At 38.7% G+C, this 18,673-nt stretch overlaps 2 protein-coding genes across 2 annotated transcripts in view; both read left to right on the top strand.

Moving 5' to 3' along the window:
- The window catches only part of LOC110294593 (vomeronasal type-2 receptor 116-like), an 11,213-nt gene extending 8,353 nt beyond the window's left edge, over positions 1–2,860 (top strand). Inside the window, 3 exon segments of the mRNA XM_021162929.1 lie at positions 788–911; positions 2,059–2,820; positions 2,823–2,860. Of these exon segments, the coding sequence (XP_021018588.1) occupies positions 788–911; positions 2,059–2,820; positions 2,823–2,860 (924 nt within the window).
- Positions 2,861–4,971: 2,111 nt separating this feature from the next.
- Positions 4,972–18,673, top strand: part of LOC110295332 (transmembrane emp24 domain-containing protein 11) — an 18,872-nt gene continuing 5,170 nt past the window's right edge. The window contains exons 1-2 of the mRNA XM_021163846.1: positions 4,972–5,142; positions 14,146–14,246. Coding sequence (XP_021019505.1) covers positions 5,019–5,142; positions 14,146–14,246 — 225 coding nt within the window. The 5' untranslated portion in view covers positions 4,972–5,018. The remainder of the gene's footprint in view (positions 5,143–14,145; positions 14,247–18,673) is intronic.

The raw sequence follows: 18,673 nt of genomic DNA, 5'->3' as shown, positions 1-18,673 counted from the left end.
CGTTGTGAATATATTTACAGCCTAATTAAGTATAGCATGAATTAATTAACAGAAATCTTTCTCCAGATTCAAAGTTACCTTTTTTAAAATTTATATATTTTTATTAGCTATTTTACTTACTTACATTTCAAATGTTATCCTTCTTCCCAGTTTACACTCCTCTGTGGAGGGTTGCCTTATCTGGCATCACTGGAAAGGAAGTCCCTGTTACTGTAGAAACTTGATGGCCCAGCATAATGGAATGCTAGGGTACTAGCGGGGAGTGGGCAGGTGATTGGGGTAGCTCCCTCATAGAAGCAGGGGAATATGGGGATGGGATAGGGGGTTCTAGGTTTTCTTTTAAGTTATGAAAGCTTCATTAATTTTATGAGAATCTTATATAACATATTTTGTTCATATTCATTAAACATCTCTTTCTTGATTTACCCTAACTTCTCTCTCCATCAACTGTTCTTTTTTTTTTATCAGATCATGAGAGAGAAAATGATGCCACATAAACATTATTTTTGGATTAATTAGTTTTAGAAGGCAAATTTTAAATTGCTACAACCTGAATGTTACATATAAAATACTACATAAAGTAGTAAATATTGCATGAAATTCAGTACATTGAATGGTAATACAAAAAATAATATGCCAGAAATTGTTAGATAATACTGGTCATTAGAGGAATATTTATAGCCATATCTGTTAAGGTCTCATTATCAACCTATGGATCATTATAAGTACAATGTATACATGAACTATACACACACACATATGATAAAATATTTATGTATTGCCTCAGGTTCCCTCCTCCATGTGTAGTGTGACATGTACTGCTGGATTCAGGAAAATTCATCAGAATGCAACAGCAGACTGCTGCTTTGATTGTGATCAGTGCCCAGAAAATGAAGTTTCCAATGAAACAGGTACATGCTTGCATGCAGAAGAAAAATTGATTTCAACTGCCTACTCTTTCCATACCAGAAATATGATATGGCCTAGATGGAAACTATACACCTAAAATTTCCATGTTTCAGAACTTAATCAGTTAAATAATGTCTACATCCTTTATACCCAGAAAATAACTTGCAATATCTTCTACAAACCACCTTTCTTTCACATTAGGATAGTTACTGATTTTATATTATGCAGAAAAAGTTTAGGAAAACATACATGTGTAATTATTTTTAAACAAAATTTTATGCATAATCTATGCATTTATTTATTCTTCTTTGATTCTTTGTACAAAGAAACTGGACTCCATGATCAGTCCACAGTCTTTCCCTCCATCACCCAGATTAGTCCCTGACAAAGAACCGATGCTCAACATAACAGTTGTTTAGTAAAATATATTTTAAGAGCTTAGATGGCTTAAAAGATTAACCACTTCCTATCAAAGAATTAGAACAAGAGTGAAGATTTCAAGACTGCAACAAGGGATGGCAGAGTGTTTATCATCTATCACAGCCTAGCTAAGGAAAGGGGGATAAATGTGAATATCCATAACCTTCATGCCATGCAGTTTGGAATGTGCACTTGGGAAGAAAGAGATCTTCCCACAAAAGGAGAGACATGCATAGGCCTATGAGGCATACAGCTTCAAGAATGAAAATATTCCTTTATGCAAATATGTGCATAAGAAATTGTATGTTTTGGTGCGTATGTGTAGATACAGACAAGAACACAACTCTCAAAGAAAACAAAGTACATAATGTATTTCATCAACTGGCATCAAAATTATGACTCCACACTACCCTTGTTGGTGAGTAGTAAATTTATATTTTGAGGAATTAAATAATCTGAGATTATACCTATTAATATTCATCATTTTTCATTATTTTTGTTTAATAAATAATTTTTGCTGTTCCATTCCCTATGATGGTGTTTTCTTCCATCACAAAGCATAGGTTAATAGAGAGCAATCTTAAGTTAGTTGTCCCTACAGCAAAAAGGAATGGAATAGATGTCCAACGCCAAAATATTTGGGGATANAACCACTGAATAACACAAATACACAATTATTAACTACATAATTATGATATCTTATAAGGATTTATTGTTCTTTGCCAGCAGATATGGAACAGTGTGTGAGGTGTCCAGATGATAAGTATGCCAACTTAGAGAAAACCCACTGCCTCCAAAGAGCTGTGTCATTCCTGGCTTATGAAGATCCATTGGGGATGGCTCTAGGATGCATGGCCCTGTTCCTCTCTGCCCTCACAGTTCTAGTACTAGTCACTTTTGTGAAGTACAAGGATACTCCCATTGTGAAGGCCAATAACCACATTCTCAGCTACATCCTGCTCATCTCTCTAGTCTTCTGTTTTCTCTGCTCATTGCTTTTCATTGGACATCCCAACCAGGCCACCTGCATCCTGCAGCAGACCACATTTGCAGTATTTTTCACAGTGGCTATTTCTACAGTGTTGGCTAAAACAATAACTGTGCTCATGGCTTTCAAGCTCACTACTCCAGGGCGAAGAATGAGAGGGATACTGGCATCAGGGGCACCTAACTTGGTCATTCCCATTTGTACCCTTATCCAACTTGTTCTCTGTGGAATCTGGTTGGTAACATCTCCTCCTTTTATTGACAGAGATACACAATCTGAATATGGAAAGACCATCATTATTTGCAACAAAGGCTCAGTCATTGCCTTCCACTTTGTTCTGGGATACTTGGGTGCCTTGGCTCTGGGGAGCTTCACGGTGGCTTTCTTAGCTAGGAACCTTCCTGACAGATTCAATGAAGCCAAATTCCTAACATTCAGCATGCTGGTGTTCTACAGTGTCTGGATCACCTTCCTCCCTGTCTACCACAGCACCAGGGGAACAGTCATGGTTGTTGTGGAAGTTTTCTCCATCTTGGCTTCTAGTGCAGGCTTGCTAGGGTGCATCTTTCTTCCAAAATGTTGTGTTATCTTAGTTAGACTAGATTCAAATTTTCTGCAGAAGTATAAAGATAAATTGCCTTCTTGAATCTTCAGTAATTTTAAAGTGTTAGATGATACTTTTGCTTTGTCTTAACAAAAGTACTACTAAATCATACAAAAATTTTAAGTAAAATACCATGTTAGTACTTATAATGTAGGGTAGCACAGCACTGCCTTATGTAATGCCAATGACTAAGTTTTAGTGGAAAATGGTCTCATTCATTTGTACATAAACCTAAACATTGAGAATAGGGGATCCTAGTTGATGAATGGCTACCATCACTTTGACCATGTGTAAGCCCTGTTCCTAATTAATGTTTAATATCAGGTGACCCTACTGCTAGTGACAGTGCCACCTCTAGGCAAATTGTTCTGGGAGTTATAAGAAAGAGGACTGTAGAGAGCACGGACATGAAGCCAGTAATCAGCATTATTACACGTGCTCTCATTGAGTGTCTGCATCCAAGTTCTTGTCTTGATTTCATTCTATTAACTGTGACCAAGGTACATAGGGAAATAAGACTTTTCTCACATGGTTCTTTTGACCACCGTGTTTTGATAGGGCAACAGAATCTAAGACATCAGCAAAATGTTAAACTGCCTTGGTTGGGATTTGGAATATCACAGATTACTGCTGCAATAGAAGGCACTGATTTGAAAGAGAAACGAGAATGTATGTTAGTAGAGTGGAGCATAGTGACAGTGTTGCATATTGTTGATGGCCATCGCAGAAGCCCTAGATTTCATAATACCGTTATAATGTACTATGAAAATATTCAGAATAGCAGATAACATACTAAGAAGTATATGAAAAAGAGTATATGAAAAAGATTATGGGGTTCAAACTGTGCCTGCTGTATAAGGCTCTTGAACTTTATATGAAAACACAGGATTTCATTATGAAATGAATGTGTTTCATTCAGCAATAAAAATTGGTACTGGAAAAAAGTCACACAGGAGACCTTTATCACAATAAGGACAAGGGATTCTCTGAATATATAAATCACTCTAGATGAACGACCTCATAAATGTTATGAATATAGGAGTAACTAAGGATTATTTGGTTTACTATTACACACAGAGAGACACACATACAAACACATACACATTATAATTTCTGAACATCAGTTGTTGAAAGTCAGTGTCATTTTCTCTCAAAGTATTGTTTGTTACTTTTATTTTTAACTGTTATTTTGTAGTTTATTTTGGTGGTGTAATTTAATTGTTTTTTCTTTATATTTCCTGTGTCCAGAACACCACTTGTAGCCCCTCCATACACTCCTAAAATGTGCATGGCATCTTATTTCATTAATGCTTACTGAGTGCATATATGTATTTGTATATACATATACATTTTGAAATATAAACTATAGATACCATGTAAAATTGCATGTATTTATGTTCTGATGGCTCATTATTTGGTATGAACTGGCCAATATTTGTTCCCTTCCCTGGTTATGACAACATCTTCCATTCCTTATAGGAGATTTACAGTCTCCTGTAAATGATTGTGTAGGCTAGAAGCTTTGCAAGCTTTCTTCCGTCCACGCTGCCATGCACAGTACAGTAATCCTTCTTCAGATCATATTTTGTGGGTCATATTTGGTAAAACTTCATGGTCTACCTATGCTCTTTCTAGAATATTTATATTCACAACCAGTTTCCTCATTCTTTGACTCACAAGATCTTTCCCACCATCTTCTTTACTATTCCCTGAGCCTTGGATGAGGGAATATTTTCTAAGAGGATACATTGAATTGTTTCCTCCACCTGAATGCCCATGCAATAACTATCACTCTATCACAACATCTTTAAAAACAACATCAAAAGGAACTCTTCATTATCACAGGAAATACCCAAAATCGAAGTGGTTTCTTTTTGTTTTGTTGTTTTGTTTTGTTTTGTTTTGTTTTGTTTTGTTTTGTTTTAATCTGGTTCATAGGAGTTTGCTGCACTTATCTGCCTGGGTGTAGGCACCAAATGTCAATTCTCACAAAAATCAATTTTAGAAAACTACAGTGAAGTGCAAACGCCTAGTAAACAGTCACCTTTAACTGCTCCATTTCAAAGAAGAGACCTCGGGGTAGCTAATGCTGTGGAGATGCAAATTCGGACAATTCTTTTATGTTTTAGCTTTTCATTTTCAGCTGCTTTTTATTTCCATGCTGGAGAGCGAGAGGAGAAATGTATAATTGAAGACATTCCAAGTGACACATTGATAACAGGTGGGTAAGACAGATTTTTCTACTGACATTTTTGAGGAACAATATTGTTTTATGTTGTAATGCTAATCTCCAGAGGTCTGCATTATTCAGCAGTGCTTATAATGCTGAATAACTTTTTCTCTGATATGTTTTATGTTAATTAAAACTCACATGAAATTTTCCTTGAGGTTGGAATTTATAATTTATAGAACAGGGAGCCTACGTTTGACACCTCAGAATATAACCTTGATTTGTTTAGGGCTGTCATATTTCCTCAAGTAGAAAATCTCTGAGGTCACTTAGCAAATTAATTATGCAGAGCCTGTGTGAAGATTTCTGACAACTCTTGTAAATCAGGACACACAGCCTGAGTCTAAATACATCAAATTTCCTAAACTCAATGAAACTGTGGGGAGGGAGGACCATGAGGGGGTCCTACCTACAGAACTTGTCTATACTCACCACACTGTCACCACATCAATTTCCTTATGCTCCAGGATAGAAACACATTGCTAAATATGTGAGCTTCACCCATCTTCTGAGAAAGATGTAAGCACTCAGTAATTTCACCATCATATTCAAAGTCCTACAATTTTTCTAACATGTACATCAGAATCAATATCAAATTTTCTAATTTTTAATGGAAGGAGAAAGTAGAATCTAAATGTAACATGATTCATCACTAATACCGATGATGTCTTTCATTGATTAATATTAAATCATTTCAGTTCATCTTGACTATTATTCAGTGTTCTAATTTCAAGAATAATAATCTGGTTTGAAATTTTTAAAGAAATTAAACAACCATATAAGGAAGAGTTTACAGCAAGCAAAATGGAAAGGTACATTATAGAATCTATATGTAGAATAGTAAGAAACTGAGTAGTGCTGCAGCCCTCCATGCTGTCAGTCACTGAGGGAGGAAGTTGTTTTGGAGTCTGGAGTGTTGAAAAACATCCTGAATTAAGACCTGAGCCCTGATACCTCACACAAGCCTTCTAGCTCTACCTCTATTGCTGTACTTGTGAAAACAATGGAGGTGATATAACAGAACACACTCCTTTGGATTATGAGATATGGGCCTGGCACACAGGAGACACCAGTGTCTGCTCAGTGTGTCCTCAGTGAGTACCTGGATACCTGGGTAAATCCTAGTACAGATGAGGATTTTCCTGGTAACTCTTGAATTTTCAAACTGACAAGTCAAGGAGCAATAGAGAAATAGGAGAGACATGTGATCTGTATATTGGTGGCATGGAGCTGAAAAACTAGGTCCCTGGAGTTGTTTAAGAAGGAGGACCAGTTTGACTGCACAGTGCTTTTACAGATGCATGAGGAGAGGTCCCAAGGCTCTTCTCAAGCTCAAACTGAACTCACCTCCATTACCTTCAAACCTCCCATTTCCCAACTATGGTGCCTGCAGGCATGACTCCACTAAGCTAACTTCAGTTTCTATATCTTAATAGTGTTTTCTTTAAGATGTATTTATTTTATATATGTGAGTACACTGTCACTGTCTTCAGACACACCTGAATAGAACATCAGATCCCATTACAGAAGGTTGTGAGCCATCTTGTGGTTTGTGGGAATTGAACTTGGGACCTCTGGAAGAGCAGTCAGTACTCTTAACCACTGAGCCATCTCCACAGGTTCTTAAGATCAGTTTCAAAAACTCAACTTCAATATAGGAAATTTTTAAATATGTCAGGTGGCATGTTTTGAAAAATATCAAATTACTAAAACCCCAAAGACAAACAGGCAATAGAAAGACATCCACAGACAATTCAGAAAGGGACTTAAATAATTTTAATTTTTGAAAGAAAATAGAGAAACAAATGAAAATAATGGTGGTTTTAACTCTTGGGATCTTTTAAAAGCACACATATACAAATGTACACATAACAATCAGAAACTAAAAGATCTGAAACTAAGAACTCATGGAATGTATTGAATAGAATTGAAGAAGTGAAGGAGACTGGGTTACCAAAGTAGAGGAGACCTCAACAGAAAAAGTAATGAAAGACCAGAAAAGACTGTGAGAGACAAGGAGGGACCAAGCAGGTGAGCATTCGTATACCTGAAGTCCACATGCAAAGACAAAAGTAATAGATGCACTGTGAAAAAAGGTGTGGGAACTGATGAAACTGAAAGATCTTCCTGTGTTCAGAGGAGAGTGATGTGGGAAGTCACACCCAGGGCACCACAATCCAAGTGTTTAAGGCCCAACATCAGAGCCTTCTCTTTAATCACAACTTGATTTTTGGATATTTCAGATAATGTACTAATATAATTCTTAAGATTTATTCTTTAAAATCCCCTTAATGATAAGATTTTATTGTATGCTAATTTTTCATTATGAAATGCTGAGCTCCTTTAAATTCTGTTCAAAACCAAGTCTGGCTTTAGTTCCATTTGCTTTAGTTCCTCAGCTTTCCATAGTGTCTACATGATTATAAAGGCAGTATTAAACACACCATGGAAAGAAGTGATAATCAAATATATACTTCAATCTTAATGTTGAAGTTAATCATAAAATGCAAATGGACATCTAAAATGACCTGGAATCTGTAAAACCTTCCACTATGCCCCAATATCCCATAGATACAGCAAGAGCACATATGAGCTGTGTGCTGTGCCTCCTTCCATATCTTAATTCTGTTAGTCTCATGGAAATGCACCCATTCAGAAAGTTCAGGAGAAGACCTCAGAGCCAGGCATCAAAGGATGTTTTTCTCATTAACGCTAAACACAGACCACAAATATACTGCAAAATCTACGACTTTAAAGACAGAGAAAATACTTTAAAGTCACTTTGACTGTCTAATAGCTGGTGACTCTGAGCCATTTCAGTTATCAGGGGACAAAGTGTCCCTGGGTAGGAAAGCACCTGTATGTCCCTGACTTGCCGCAGGTGTTTTTTCAAGGTTGGCTCCCACTTTGTGAACTTTGTCTCTAATGTTACAAACATGGCTTCTGAGTTCCTGCTCTAAGTGTGATGGACAAGTAGGCATGCCTTCAGCTCTAATCCCCTAAGGAATGGAAAGATGTTTGAGGAGCACAAGCCTATGCTGGAAGTGAAGAGAGGGACAATACAGGACTTGACAACTAAAGGAACTACAGCAAGCCCAGCATAAGAAAGCCTTGCCTGGAGACTCCTATGGTACATTCTGTGTATTCCAAGTTGTTTCCCTTAACAGTGCTCCTTAACAATTAATTACAGATAGTTCTGTATGGGAAGAAACTGAAGACATCTTTAATGGTACATAGGAGGCCAGGGTATTCCTCTGGTCTAGTGAGTTCCTTGGAGATCTTTTCTCATTTATTTTTCCTCTTTAAAATAAATATGGTATTTTGTCTCTTTGTTTGTCTGTCTATTTGGTTGGTTGGTTGGTTTGGTTTTGATTCTCTGTATATGTTGGAGGGAGCAGTATATACACATAGCTATGGCTCCCTGCTGTGGCCAGAAGAAGGTGTCAGATCATGAGGAGCAGCAATTACACTCAGTTGTAAGCCACCTGATGTAGGTGCTGGGCAGTAAACTCCATTACTCTGGAAAGGCAAGCAAGAGCTCAACCACGGAGCCTTCTCGCTCACCTCTTTTCTTTTCATCCTTCCTTTCATTTTCTAAAAATGAGGCAGGTAGTGACTTGTAACAAGGAAATACTGGGAGACAAGAAGATTTGTTGGGAAGACTAGTGATCATTCAGAAAAACAGACAACTAAAGAAAAAATACTGCAGGGCATGGAGAACACATGAGTATTCCCTTCCTTTGAAAGGGGTTCTGATAGCATCTGATCCCTCTGCATAAGTACAGCATGGCTTTTAAGTACAACTCTTATTACAGACCATGAAACAAGAGAAAAGTGGCATATTAAGTAAATATTGCTCAAACTCCAGTAAGACAGACCTCATTCCAGACTCTACTGGAGATCTCTCTGCACCCAGCAGTGTCCTGGATTTGGAGCTCTCTGAAGCTGAGCCTGATTCAAGGATTCAAAAATCAGTGATTTGCTGAGGAAAGGCTCCCAGACAGAAGGGCAGACACTGAGAAGCAAACTCAGATACACTGACACCCATCCTGAAATCTTGGGGGGAGCATAGGAACTAGGGATAACCTCTGACCTCTGACCCAGGAATTCCACTCCTAATTTATAACCCAGAGAACTGAAAGAGGTCCCTACACAGAACCTTAGGTGCCATTGTTCACAGCAACAGTCAATAGTCATAGAAGAAGATAGGTAAATGCATGGACAAAATTAAGAATTTTGACTCTTGGAATCTTTAAAAAACAAATATGCATACAAAACTGGAAAGCACAATATCTGAAGGTCGTAACACATGGAGTGGATTCCATAGAAAACAGCAAGAAGAGATTAGTAAAGGAGGCTGTATTACCAAAGTAGAACAGACCTCAAACACAAATGGAATTTGAGATCAGAAAAACAGTGTAAGAGCTATGGAAAAGTGTTTCCTTTACTCCATGTGTACGGGAGCTCTTGCCATGCTGTGAGCATAGTGGCAAAGCACCTTGTCCCACAGGTGAAAGTGTGTGGAAGCCTCTGTCCCAGGAGTTGTTTGCTCAGTCTGTACTGACCCTCTCCCAAATTTACTCCTCCCTTAACCAATGCTTCCCTTCTGACATCTGCTGGCCAAACAGAGCATGACAGCTCCCTTCTTTTTTCCTGCTTGGCTGAGGCATGGAGTGGAGTGGCATGTAGTTAGGGATAGAGGAATCTGGACAAAGGCAAGCAGAAACTGCCCTCCACTTCTGGTAATGCAACATTACTGTAATGCTGGGATTTTAAAATGAGGATCACACTGGCATTCGTCAACTCAAAATCCCGAATTTAGCATACACTTTAGTAAACCTCAACCATGTAGCTCAGCAGTATTTTAAGCTTATTGTCTCTAGGCAAAAAGAGGAATAAAATTTCTCTTGCTCTATGGCGCCTCAAAGGATGTAGATCAATGCAAATTTTGTTACCAAAAGGCAAGCACAAAAGCAAACATACTGATAAGAGCAGTTCCATGGGAGCTGTTGTTGGAATGAAAATTTAAAAGTTCTACAAAAATCAGTTGTGGCCACTGACAGAGCAGTGGCATTCTAACCATCCCAGGAAGCCTAAAGGGGGCAGGATTTGGTGGTAGAAAAAATGTTAACCCTGATTCCTTACACAGCTAGACCCTAGGAGAACCTCAGCAGGAAAGATGCATCAGGAGCCAGTTGTTTCAGAGAATGGCAAAACACAAGAAATTTCCTGTGGTAATGTATTTAGCAAGTTATTGTCCTCATTCAATAAATGAGTTTGTTTTTTCCAAGTGCCTTCAAATACCTCAGCAGAAGTGCTTTGTCACCTTTTGTGCCCTACTGCCCAAAATGTCCAATGTTCCAATGTACTTGAAAAATAATGTGTTCTGCTGTTGTATCACACAGTGGTCCACACAAATCAAGAGACTGTTGGTGCTGCAGTGTTTCTATATCCTTGTTGATTTTATGTCCAGTTATAAAGATACCTAGAGAGCTGTGGAAGCATCAATGACAAAGATTTGCTTAGTTCATATTTAGGTTCTATTTTCTTTATCCCATGTGTTTGGATGCACTATCATTTGGTGAACTTATGAAGGTTATGTCCCTTGATGTCTTACTTGATGTATCTAGTGANTTATTTGNTCTAACATCCACTTTATCTGAGCTATTCAAGCCTCTATTAAATCATGTCAGAATGGCCTTTTACTTCTTAAATTACCAATAACACTATGCTCAAAATTATTTTCTCCTAAACTGCATTATAATTGGATTTTTAAAGTTCATTCCTACAATCTTTGTCTACCCTTGTTTAGATGATATTGCCTACCATGTAATTATTAATAGCAAAAGTTATGCCTTATACTTCATTACTCTCACATTCTCTTTTGTATTTTGGTTTCCATTTCCCATCTACCTGTGAATTGTTTGGATGTTTATATTTTATTCCACTTAATCTATAGTGTTTTCCACTATATAGTTTTATTATTTATTATTATCTCCTAGAATGACTTTCTTGACCATTTTAAGAGGAACATAAAACCTTAGCTCTACCTTTTGTAATTGTCTTCAATATTATTTCCACATACACTGAGTGGCACAACAGTGTTAAAATTTTTGCTTTCAAATGTTAGTCCCTTTAACCTATCACTGTAAAAATTGCAGGTGTGATGGTGTGGGCCTAGCACTCAGGAGGCAGAGGCAGGCAGAATTCTGTGAGGATGGCCTAACCTACATAGTGTATTCAAAGACAGCCAAAGATACATAGTGAGACCACAGGATTAAAGGTGTAGACTACCATGACTGGTGAAGATTTCTTTTGCCGGGGATCTTGCCCCAACAAGGTCAGGTACTGAGGTGGTTCACAGCAACCAATCAAGGCCAAAGACTAAAGACTGATGGCCTCTGACCTTTAACACCCTCTTACTGTTCTAGACATGAGAAGCTGAAGCCAAAAGGTGATGAATCTTGGCAATTTCACAGAGAAAGAGAGAGAGAGAGAGAGAGAGAAGTAGAAGAAGAGAGAGGGAGGAAGGAAGGAAGGAAGGAAGGAAGGAAGGAAGGAAGGAAGGGAGGGAGGGAGGGAGGGAGGGAGGGAGGGAGGGAGGAAGGAAGGAAGACACACTGACCTGGCCCAACCACTTTTTTCATCAATTTCACAAGTGCACATGCATGCTTATCACACACATATAGCTACATACATATGTATACACATACATATGACAGACTACACATACACACACACACATACAAATTTGGTGGAGCAGAGCCCTAACAACCACACTTGATTTTTTTCTCTTAGAATTTTTATACATTCTCAGACAAAAGTTCTTTATAAAATTACCTCATAGGTAAAATGTTAAAAGAGGAGTTATAAAAAGATGTTGATAGTACGTTTGAAGCAGTGTTTCACTATATAAGTTCACTATAAGTTCAAAGCAATGGTTTCATGTTCCTTGTTTTATCACAATGCACACCTGTGACCTCATCCTTGGACACGACCTAAAATAAATCTTTTTCCTTGATCACAAATTTGTCCCAAGCCTATTTCTCCTCATAGTGAAATTTATAAAAGCTCATTGTATTCCTTATTTTGCAGCCTAGGGGGCACATTCTATTCTAACTGTATTACATCTTTCTGGCAAAACAACTAAAACCATCTTCTTAAACTTTCTTCCAAAGATTATTTGAATAAAATCAGGAATTCTATAAAGTTCATCTTCATGTTGATCTGTAGGAAATTTGTCCAATAGCATGGGCTGATGCCCAGGAATCATTAGGCTTTGTAATAATGGCAGGAAGGGCTTATCAGCAGTGAGAAGCTATCCTGGGACAAAGTCTCTGGGGCTGTGCCTCTCCAGAATGCACCCATTGCAGTCATGCAAACACTGAGCCATCTCCAGGAAACTCATTTACTTGCCATAGTTTTTTCCTAGATGGCTTCTATTATTCTTTTACCTCTATTCTTGAGGTTCTTTTTTTAACTTATGTTTATTTATTTGATAAATTTGATGAGTACACCGTAGCTGCCTTCAGATATACCAGAAGAGGGTATCAGATCCCATTGCAGATGGTTGTGAGCCACCATGTGGTTTTGCTGGGAATTGAACTCAGGACTCAGTTCTCTTAACCTCTGAGCCATCTCTCCAGCCCCTATTCTTGAGTTTCTTAATCGTAAATTTCCATTGATCTAAGAGTACCCCCAAGGATGTTTTGTTGTACAAAGGATTATGATTAGAATTATTTCAGTGTTGAAGCATGTGTCACCACTTGCTGGTGTTTCTGCTCCTGATGTCATTTATCATTACTGACTGTAAGTCATGAACTACTTCTCTCCTAATATTTCTTAGTTTTTTTTTTCCTGATCTTTAACTTTTGAAATTGATCGTGATGTTCATAGAGATGGACTCTTTTAGAGGTTTATCCTGCTGGGGTGTGATAAGCATGAATGTGTTACATTTATGTCTTTTACAAGATTTGAGGAGTTTTTAGTCATTATTTCCTCCATTTTTCCTAGCCTAACATTCTTTTCCTTTTGCCCTGGAACTCCACAAATTTTAGACTTTTTTGTAGTCCATGAAGCTCTGTTAAAACACCATTGTCCTCAATTGTTCAGGCTTAATTGTTTCCACTGCTTAGTTTTGCTTCACATTCTTTCCAATCATCTTTGCTCTTCTGCAATGTGGGTCTTTTTTTTTTCCTAGATTTAAATACTGTATTTTCCTGCTCTAATGTGTTCATTTTGTTCTCATAACTTCTAGTTTTAATTGATTTCATGACTGTTCATACTACTGTTTGAAAATTTTTATGACAGATGCTTTTAAAAATTCTTTTGTCAGCTTATTGAAACAAATGTCATCCTAGTACTAGTGTTAGGGAATTGTCTTCTCTTAATCAAGTTGAAATTTTCCTTGTTCTTCACTAAGGTGAGCAACTCTGAGTTATACTTTGGGCATTTAAGTATTATACTATAACTCTTATTCCTACTTAACAACTTGATTAGAAATATGAATCTAATTGCTTGTACAATTCTAATGCATGGCCATGGCCTAAAATCCAGATTAGAGCTTTTCCTCCAACTCTCTCCTCTTCAGAATCTTCCTAGTTCTTTATATAGAGGAAGTTGCTATAGGTTGTTTATTCAGTGTGGGCTCCACCCCAACCTCTTCACAGCTGAAGCAGCCAGCATACAGAATGCAATTTCTTTCAGACAACTCTTCTGAGCCAGGCCATGTAGCATCAAAAGGCTTTCATTCTCCAGAGATACACCTCCCCCTCTTTACAAATTACAATTTTTTTATGTACAGACTAGAATATGTAGGAATGGGAAAATAACACAACATCTGTTGAGTTGTGCTGAGTCCTGAGGTCCTGAGCCAGTTCACTGCCTTTCTTTACTTTTTAGTCTTTGGTTGTTTCATAGCTTTTCTAGGGTTAACTTAGTGGTAATTATTATATTTTCTGTGCCTCCTAGTAAGTGTTTTGTATTTTGTTACAGGGACATTCAAGGTACAGCAGTGGGACATGGTCAGACATGACTTCCTTGAATCTGCTCCTGGCTTAGGAATGTTTGTGACTGTTACAACTTACAATGATGAGGTAAAATACCCTTCTACATTGACCCTATTTCTAGTTGTAAAAGCTCAACAAGATCATCAATCAGAAGCTACTGTCTTTTACATAGAACTGAACAAAATGCAGAAAGCGGGTCTGTGAGATAGCTCAGTGGATAAAGGGTACTTGCTGCCAAGCCAATTGTCCTCTGAACTTCACTCATATGCCACAAAAATAGATAGATATTAATAGATAGAATGATACACAGATGATAGATAGATAGATAGATAGATAGATAGATGATTGGTAGATGGTAGATAGATATCATTTTTGACTGTTTAGTTGATAAACATTCCCTTTTAATGGTATATTAAGAGAAATACAGCACATGGCAAGATTCTTTAATTTTTCAATCAAAATTTGAAGACATTTAAAAGCAGAATTTTATACATACATGTATGGTGATGTTTGTGTAGTATGTATAGTGAGCTGAGCAACCCTACATAAACTAGTGATCAAGAAAATCCCTCATGGGTCAAGGACACTGCAAGAAAATTCACAGAATCAACTAACCAAGGATTATAGGGTTCACAGCCACTCAATTGACAATCAGGGAGACCATATGGGTCTAACCTAGGCCCTCTGCATATATGTTATGGTTGAGCAGTTTGCTTTTCTTGTGGGACTCCTAATAATGGAACGGTGGCTGTCTCTGACTTTTGTGCCTGCTTTCAGAACCTGTTTTCTCCTACTGGGTTGCCTAATCCAGCCTTAATACCAGGGTGTGTGCCTAAGCTTATTGTCACTTGATCTGCCATGTTTGGTTGCTGTCCCAGGGAGGTCTGCTCTTCTCCGAAGGGAACAGGAAGAAGAGTGGATCTAGGAGAGATTGAGGGTAAGAGACTGGGAGGAGAGGAGAAAGGGAAAATTTTGTCAGGATGTAATATATGAGAGAAGAATAAATGAAAATGAAATTTACATTTGAAAAAAGAAAACCCCTCATAAACATATCCACAGACCAACCCAAAAAAGGCAATTGCTCAGTTGAGACCCATTTTTAAGGTGATTCTAGGCTGTGTCAAATTGACAATGTGAATGAGAACACAAGGTCAACTCCGTTTTAGCTTGACTCTTATGAGTTTTAAAGCTTCATGTTTTACTTTTAGATCTAGGATCCATTGAGTTAATTATTATAAAATCTATAAAACCCGTATCTTGAAAACTTCTTTCAGTTCCTCTTCTCTGTTTCTCTCAGACCTCATTTGCCCTACCCCTGTCTCTTCGTTCACCAGGAGAGGTGTTTCAGCCTTCTACTACAACCTCTCCAGCTCACAACCCCTTCCCTACTCTAGGAAGTTGTTCTTGGATCCACAAGGCGAGGTGGCCCCTCAGGCTGCCACCATGTATCTAGCCAGCATATGTCAGGCCAGCATAAACCCCCTAAGTTTGGGCCTCCCTCGATTTCTTTTAGTCTCCCACCTGACTAGGAAACTGCTTTGGGAAGTGCTTGTCTATAGGACTGTGCTAGTTAGAGAACCAGCTTTTGTACTCAGCAGAGACTTCTTTAAAGTTTTTGTCTCCTCACAGTTCCTGGGGTGAAGTCTCCCCTGAGTTCAGCTGCATGCTAGTTTACCGATGTTTCCTAATCTCTTCTTTATTCTAGCCTCCTCTCCTTCAGTCCCTCCTGCTTCTTCCACAATATCTTCCTCATCATCTCCTTTGAATCTCTCTTGAGCCCCTATTTCCCAGAAATTTCTCTCTCCCTGCTGGATTTCCTACCTCCTATTTCCTGCCTCATCTCATTGACCATAGCTCTTTACTGACAGGTGATAAAAGATATCCTCTCTCTCCCTATCTCTCTACCTCTCTCACCCTCTCTCTCCCTATCTCTTTTCCTCCCTCTCCCTATCTCTCTCCCTCTCTCTCTCTCCCTATATCTCCCTCTCTTTCCCTCTCTCTTCCTTTCTCTCCCTCTCCCTCTCCCTTTCTCCCCCTCTCCCTCCCTTCCCCTTTTTCCCTTTTCCTCCTCCTCCCTTTTCCCCTCCCCCCTTCTTTCTTTTATAACCCAATGAATGAAATTTGTGCTGCCCACATACTAATGGATTTAGGATTATTTGCATCAATAAAGAAAACTGACTCTCCCCCAAAAGCCATTAAGAGCCCCACTCCATGCTAGAATGTCAATTGGTTTGATATTGTGCTGATCTTATGTATGCAATCACAGCTGCTGTGAGTTCATGAATAAACAGTTTTGCCATATCAAGACAATATTGTTTTCTCATTTTCATCCCTGACTTCTGTCTCCTTGTCCATGATCATCCCTCTCGGGGAGGGGGAGGACAGCTGGCAGAATGGTGATGACGGTGGGTGGTGGTGCTGGTGTTTGCTTTTGTTTGGAGAATTTTGAGGGTGATAATTTTTTCGTTTTTCTTTTTACTTATTCTTCTCTCATACAATACATCCCAACTGCAGCCTCCCCTCCCTCTACTCCTCTCACCAGCTCCCCTCTCCCCCAGATTCAATGCAACTCTATTCCCCTTCAGAAAAGAGCATGCTTCTCAGGGATATCAACCAACTATTGCAAAACAAGAAGCAATAAGACTAGGCCCTAACCCTATAATCAAAATGAAAAGACAACTCAGTAAAAGGAAATGGTCCTGAGAACAGGCAAATGAGTCAGAGACACCCCTACTCCCATAGTTAGGAGCCCCACAAAAAGCCAAAGCTAAACAACCACAGTATGTATGCAGAGAACCTAATGTAGATCCATGCAGGTTCTGTGACTGCCATTTCAGTTTTCTACAAGACCCTACGAGCTATGCTTAGTTGATTATGTGGGCTTTGTTCTCCTGATGTTCTCAACCCCTCTGGCTCCTATAATCCTTCCTCCCTCTCTTCTGTGGGGTTCCACAAGCTCTGCCAAATGTTTGGGTGTGAATCTCTGAATCTGTTCCCATTGAGATCTGAACTACCATTGCCCCAGCACATCTTGCAGGCAGGACATGTGTGGGTCAAAGGTTTTGTGGCTGTGTTGGTGTCCCAGACCCATCACTGGGAGCTTTACATGGTTACAAAAGATGGCCAATTCAGGCTCCATTACTAGGAGTCCTTGCAAGGGTCACCCTCATAGGTCCCAGGAAGTTCTCACTGCTCTAGATTCCCACAATGCCCCCTAAATGCCCACCTATTACAGCCATCCTTTCCTCTCCCACCTGATTTCCCCCTATTCCCATGCCCACCTGCCCCAAGTCCATCTGCAAAATCTATTCTATTTCCCCTTCCCAAGAGGATTCATGTGTCTCCCCCTTGGACCCTCCTTGTTACTTAGCCTCTCTGGGTCTGTGAATGTAGTATGATTATCCTTTACTTAACAGCTAATATCCACTTGTGAGTACATACCATGTTCGTCTTTATAGGTCTGAGTTGCCTTCCACAGGATGATTCTAGTGTCACCATTTGGCTGTAAATACCATAATGTCATTTGTCCTAACAGCTTGACTAGTACTCCACTGTGTAAATGTACCACATTTTCTTTATCCATTCTTCGGTTGAGGCTCACTGAGTCTTGAGGGGAAGGGATGTCCCATTTGTGACTGAGCATTCCACTCACATTTATTCTCTGCTCTTTGACCAGTTGTCAGCCCCTCTCTTTTTTAATTTTAGCTTATTAACGTACATGGGTATTTTATCTGCTTGTATGCCTCATGCCTTTGGAGGAAAGAAGAGGTTATCAAATCCCTTGAGACAGGAGTTATAGATGTTTGTGAGCTACTATGTGGGTATGGAAAGGGAATCTGGATCCTCTGAAACAGCCATTAGTGCTCTTAACAGCTAAGCCCTCTCTTTAGTCCTTCCTCTCCTTTTTGAAGCCTATCAATAACAGAACTTTTTTCATTTTTCCCAAGTTGTCCTAGAATCGGCAATAAGATAAACATAAGTCTACTTCAAATATTAATTTGTTTATAGATCATGTGGAAATGCTTATGAGCAAAGAATTCCTAATTATCCTGGTTTTATATAACCTCACTTATACATAAAGTATCATTAGGTAAATTGTTGCTAAAATTTGGACAAACTGTTATGTTAAATAAATTAAGAGCAATAAATTTTTAATTTTGCCTCCACTGATCCATTCTCTAATACTCACTTTTCTTTATGCAGATTTTAGCTTCTGGTCTATGTCATCACCATTCTTTTTTTTTTAATTTTTAATGTTTTTTATTACATATTTTCCTCAATTACATTTCCAATGCTATCCCAAAAGTCCCCCATAGGGCCCCCCACTTCCCTACCCACCCATTCCCAATCTATTGGCCCTGGCATTCCCCTATATTGGGGCATATAAAGTTTGCAAGTCCAATGGGCCTCTCTTTCCATCGATGGCCGACTAGGCCATCTTTCGATACATATGCAGCTAGAGACAAGAGCTCCGGGGTACTGGTTAGTTCATCATGTTGTTCCAACTATAGGGT

The sequence above is a fragment of the Mus caroli genome, chromosome 5 (assembly GCF_900094665.2).
Source record: "Mus caroli chromosome 5, CAROLI_EIJ_v1.1, whole genome shotgun sequence".
Lineage (NCBI taxonomy): Eukaryota > Metazoa > Chordata > Mammalia > Rodentia > Muridae > Mus > Mus caroli.
Note: the sequence above shows the minus strand (reverse complement) of the source record. Positions and strands in the feature narration are given on the sequence as shown.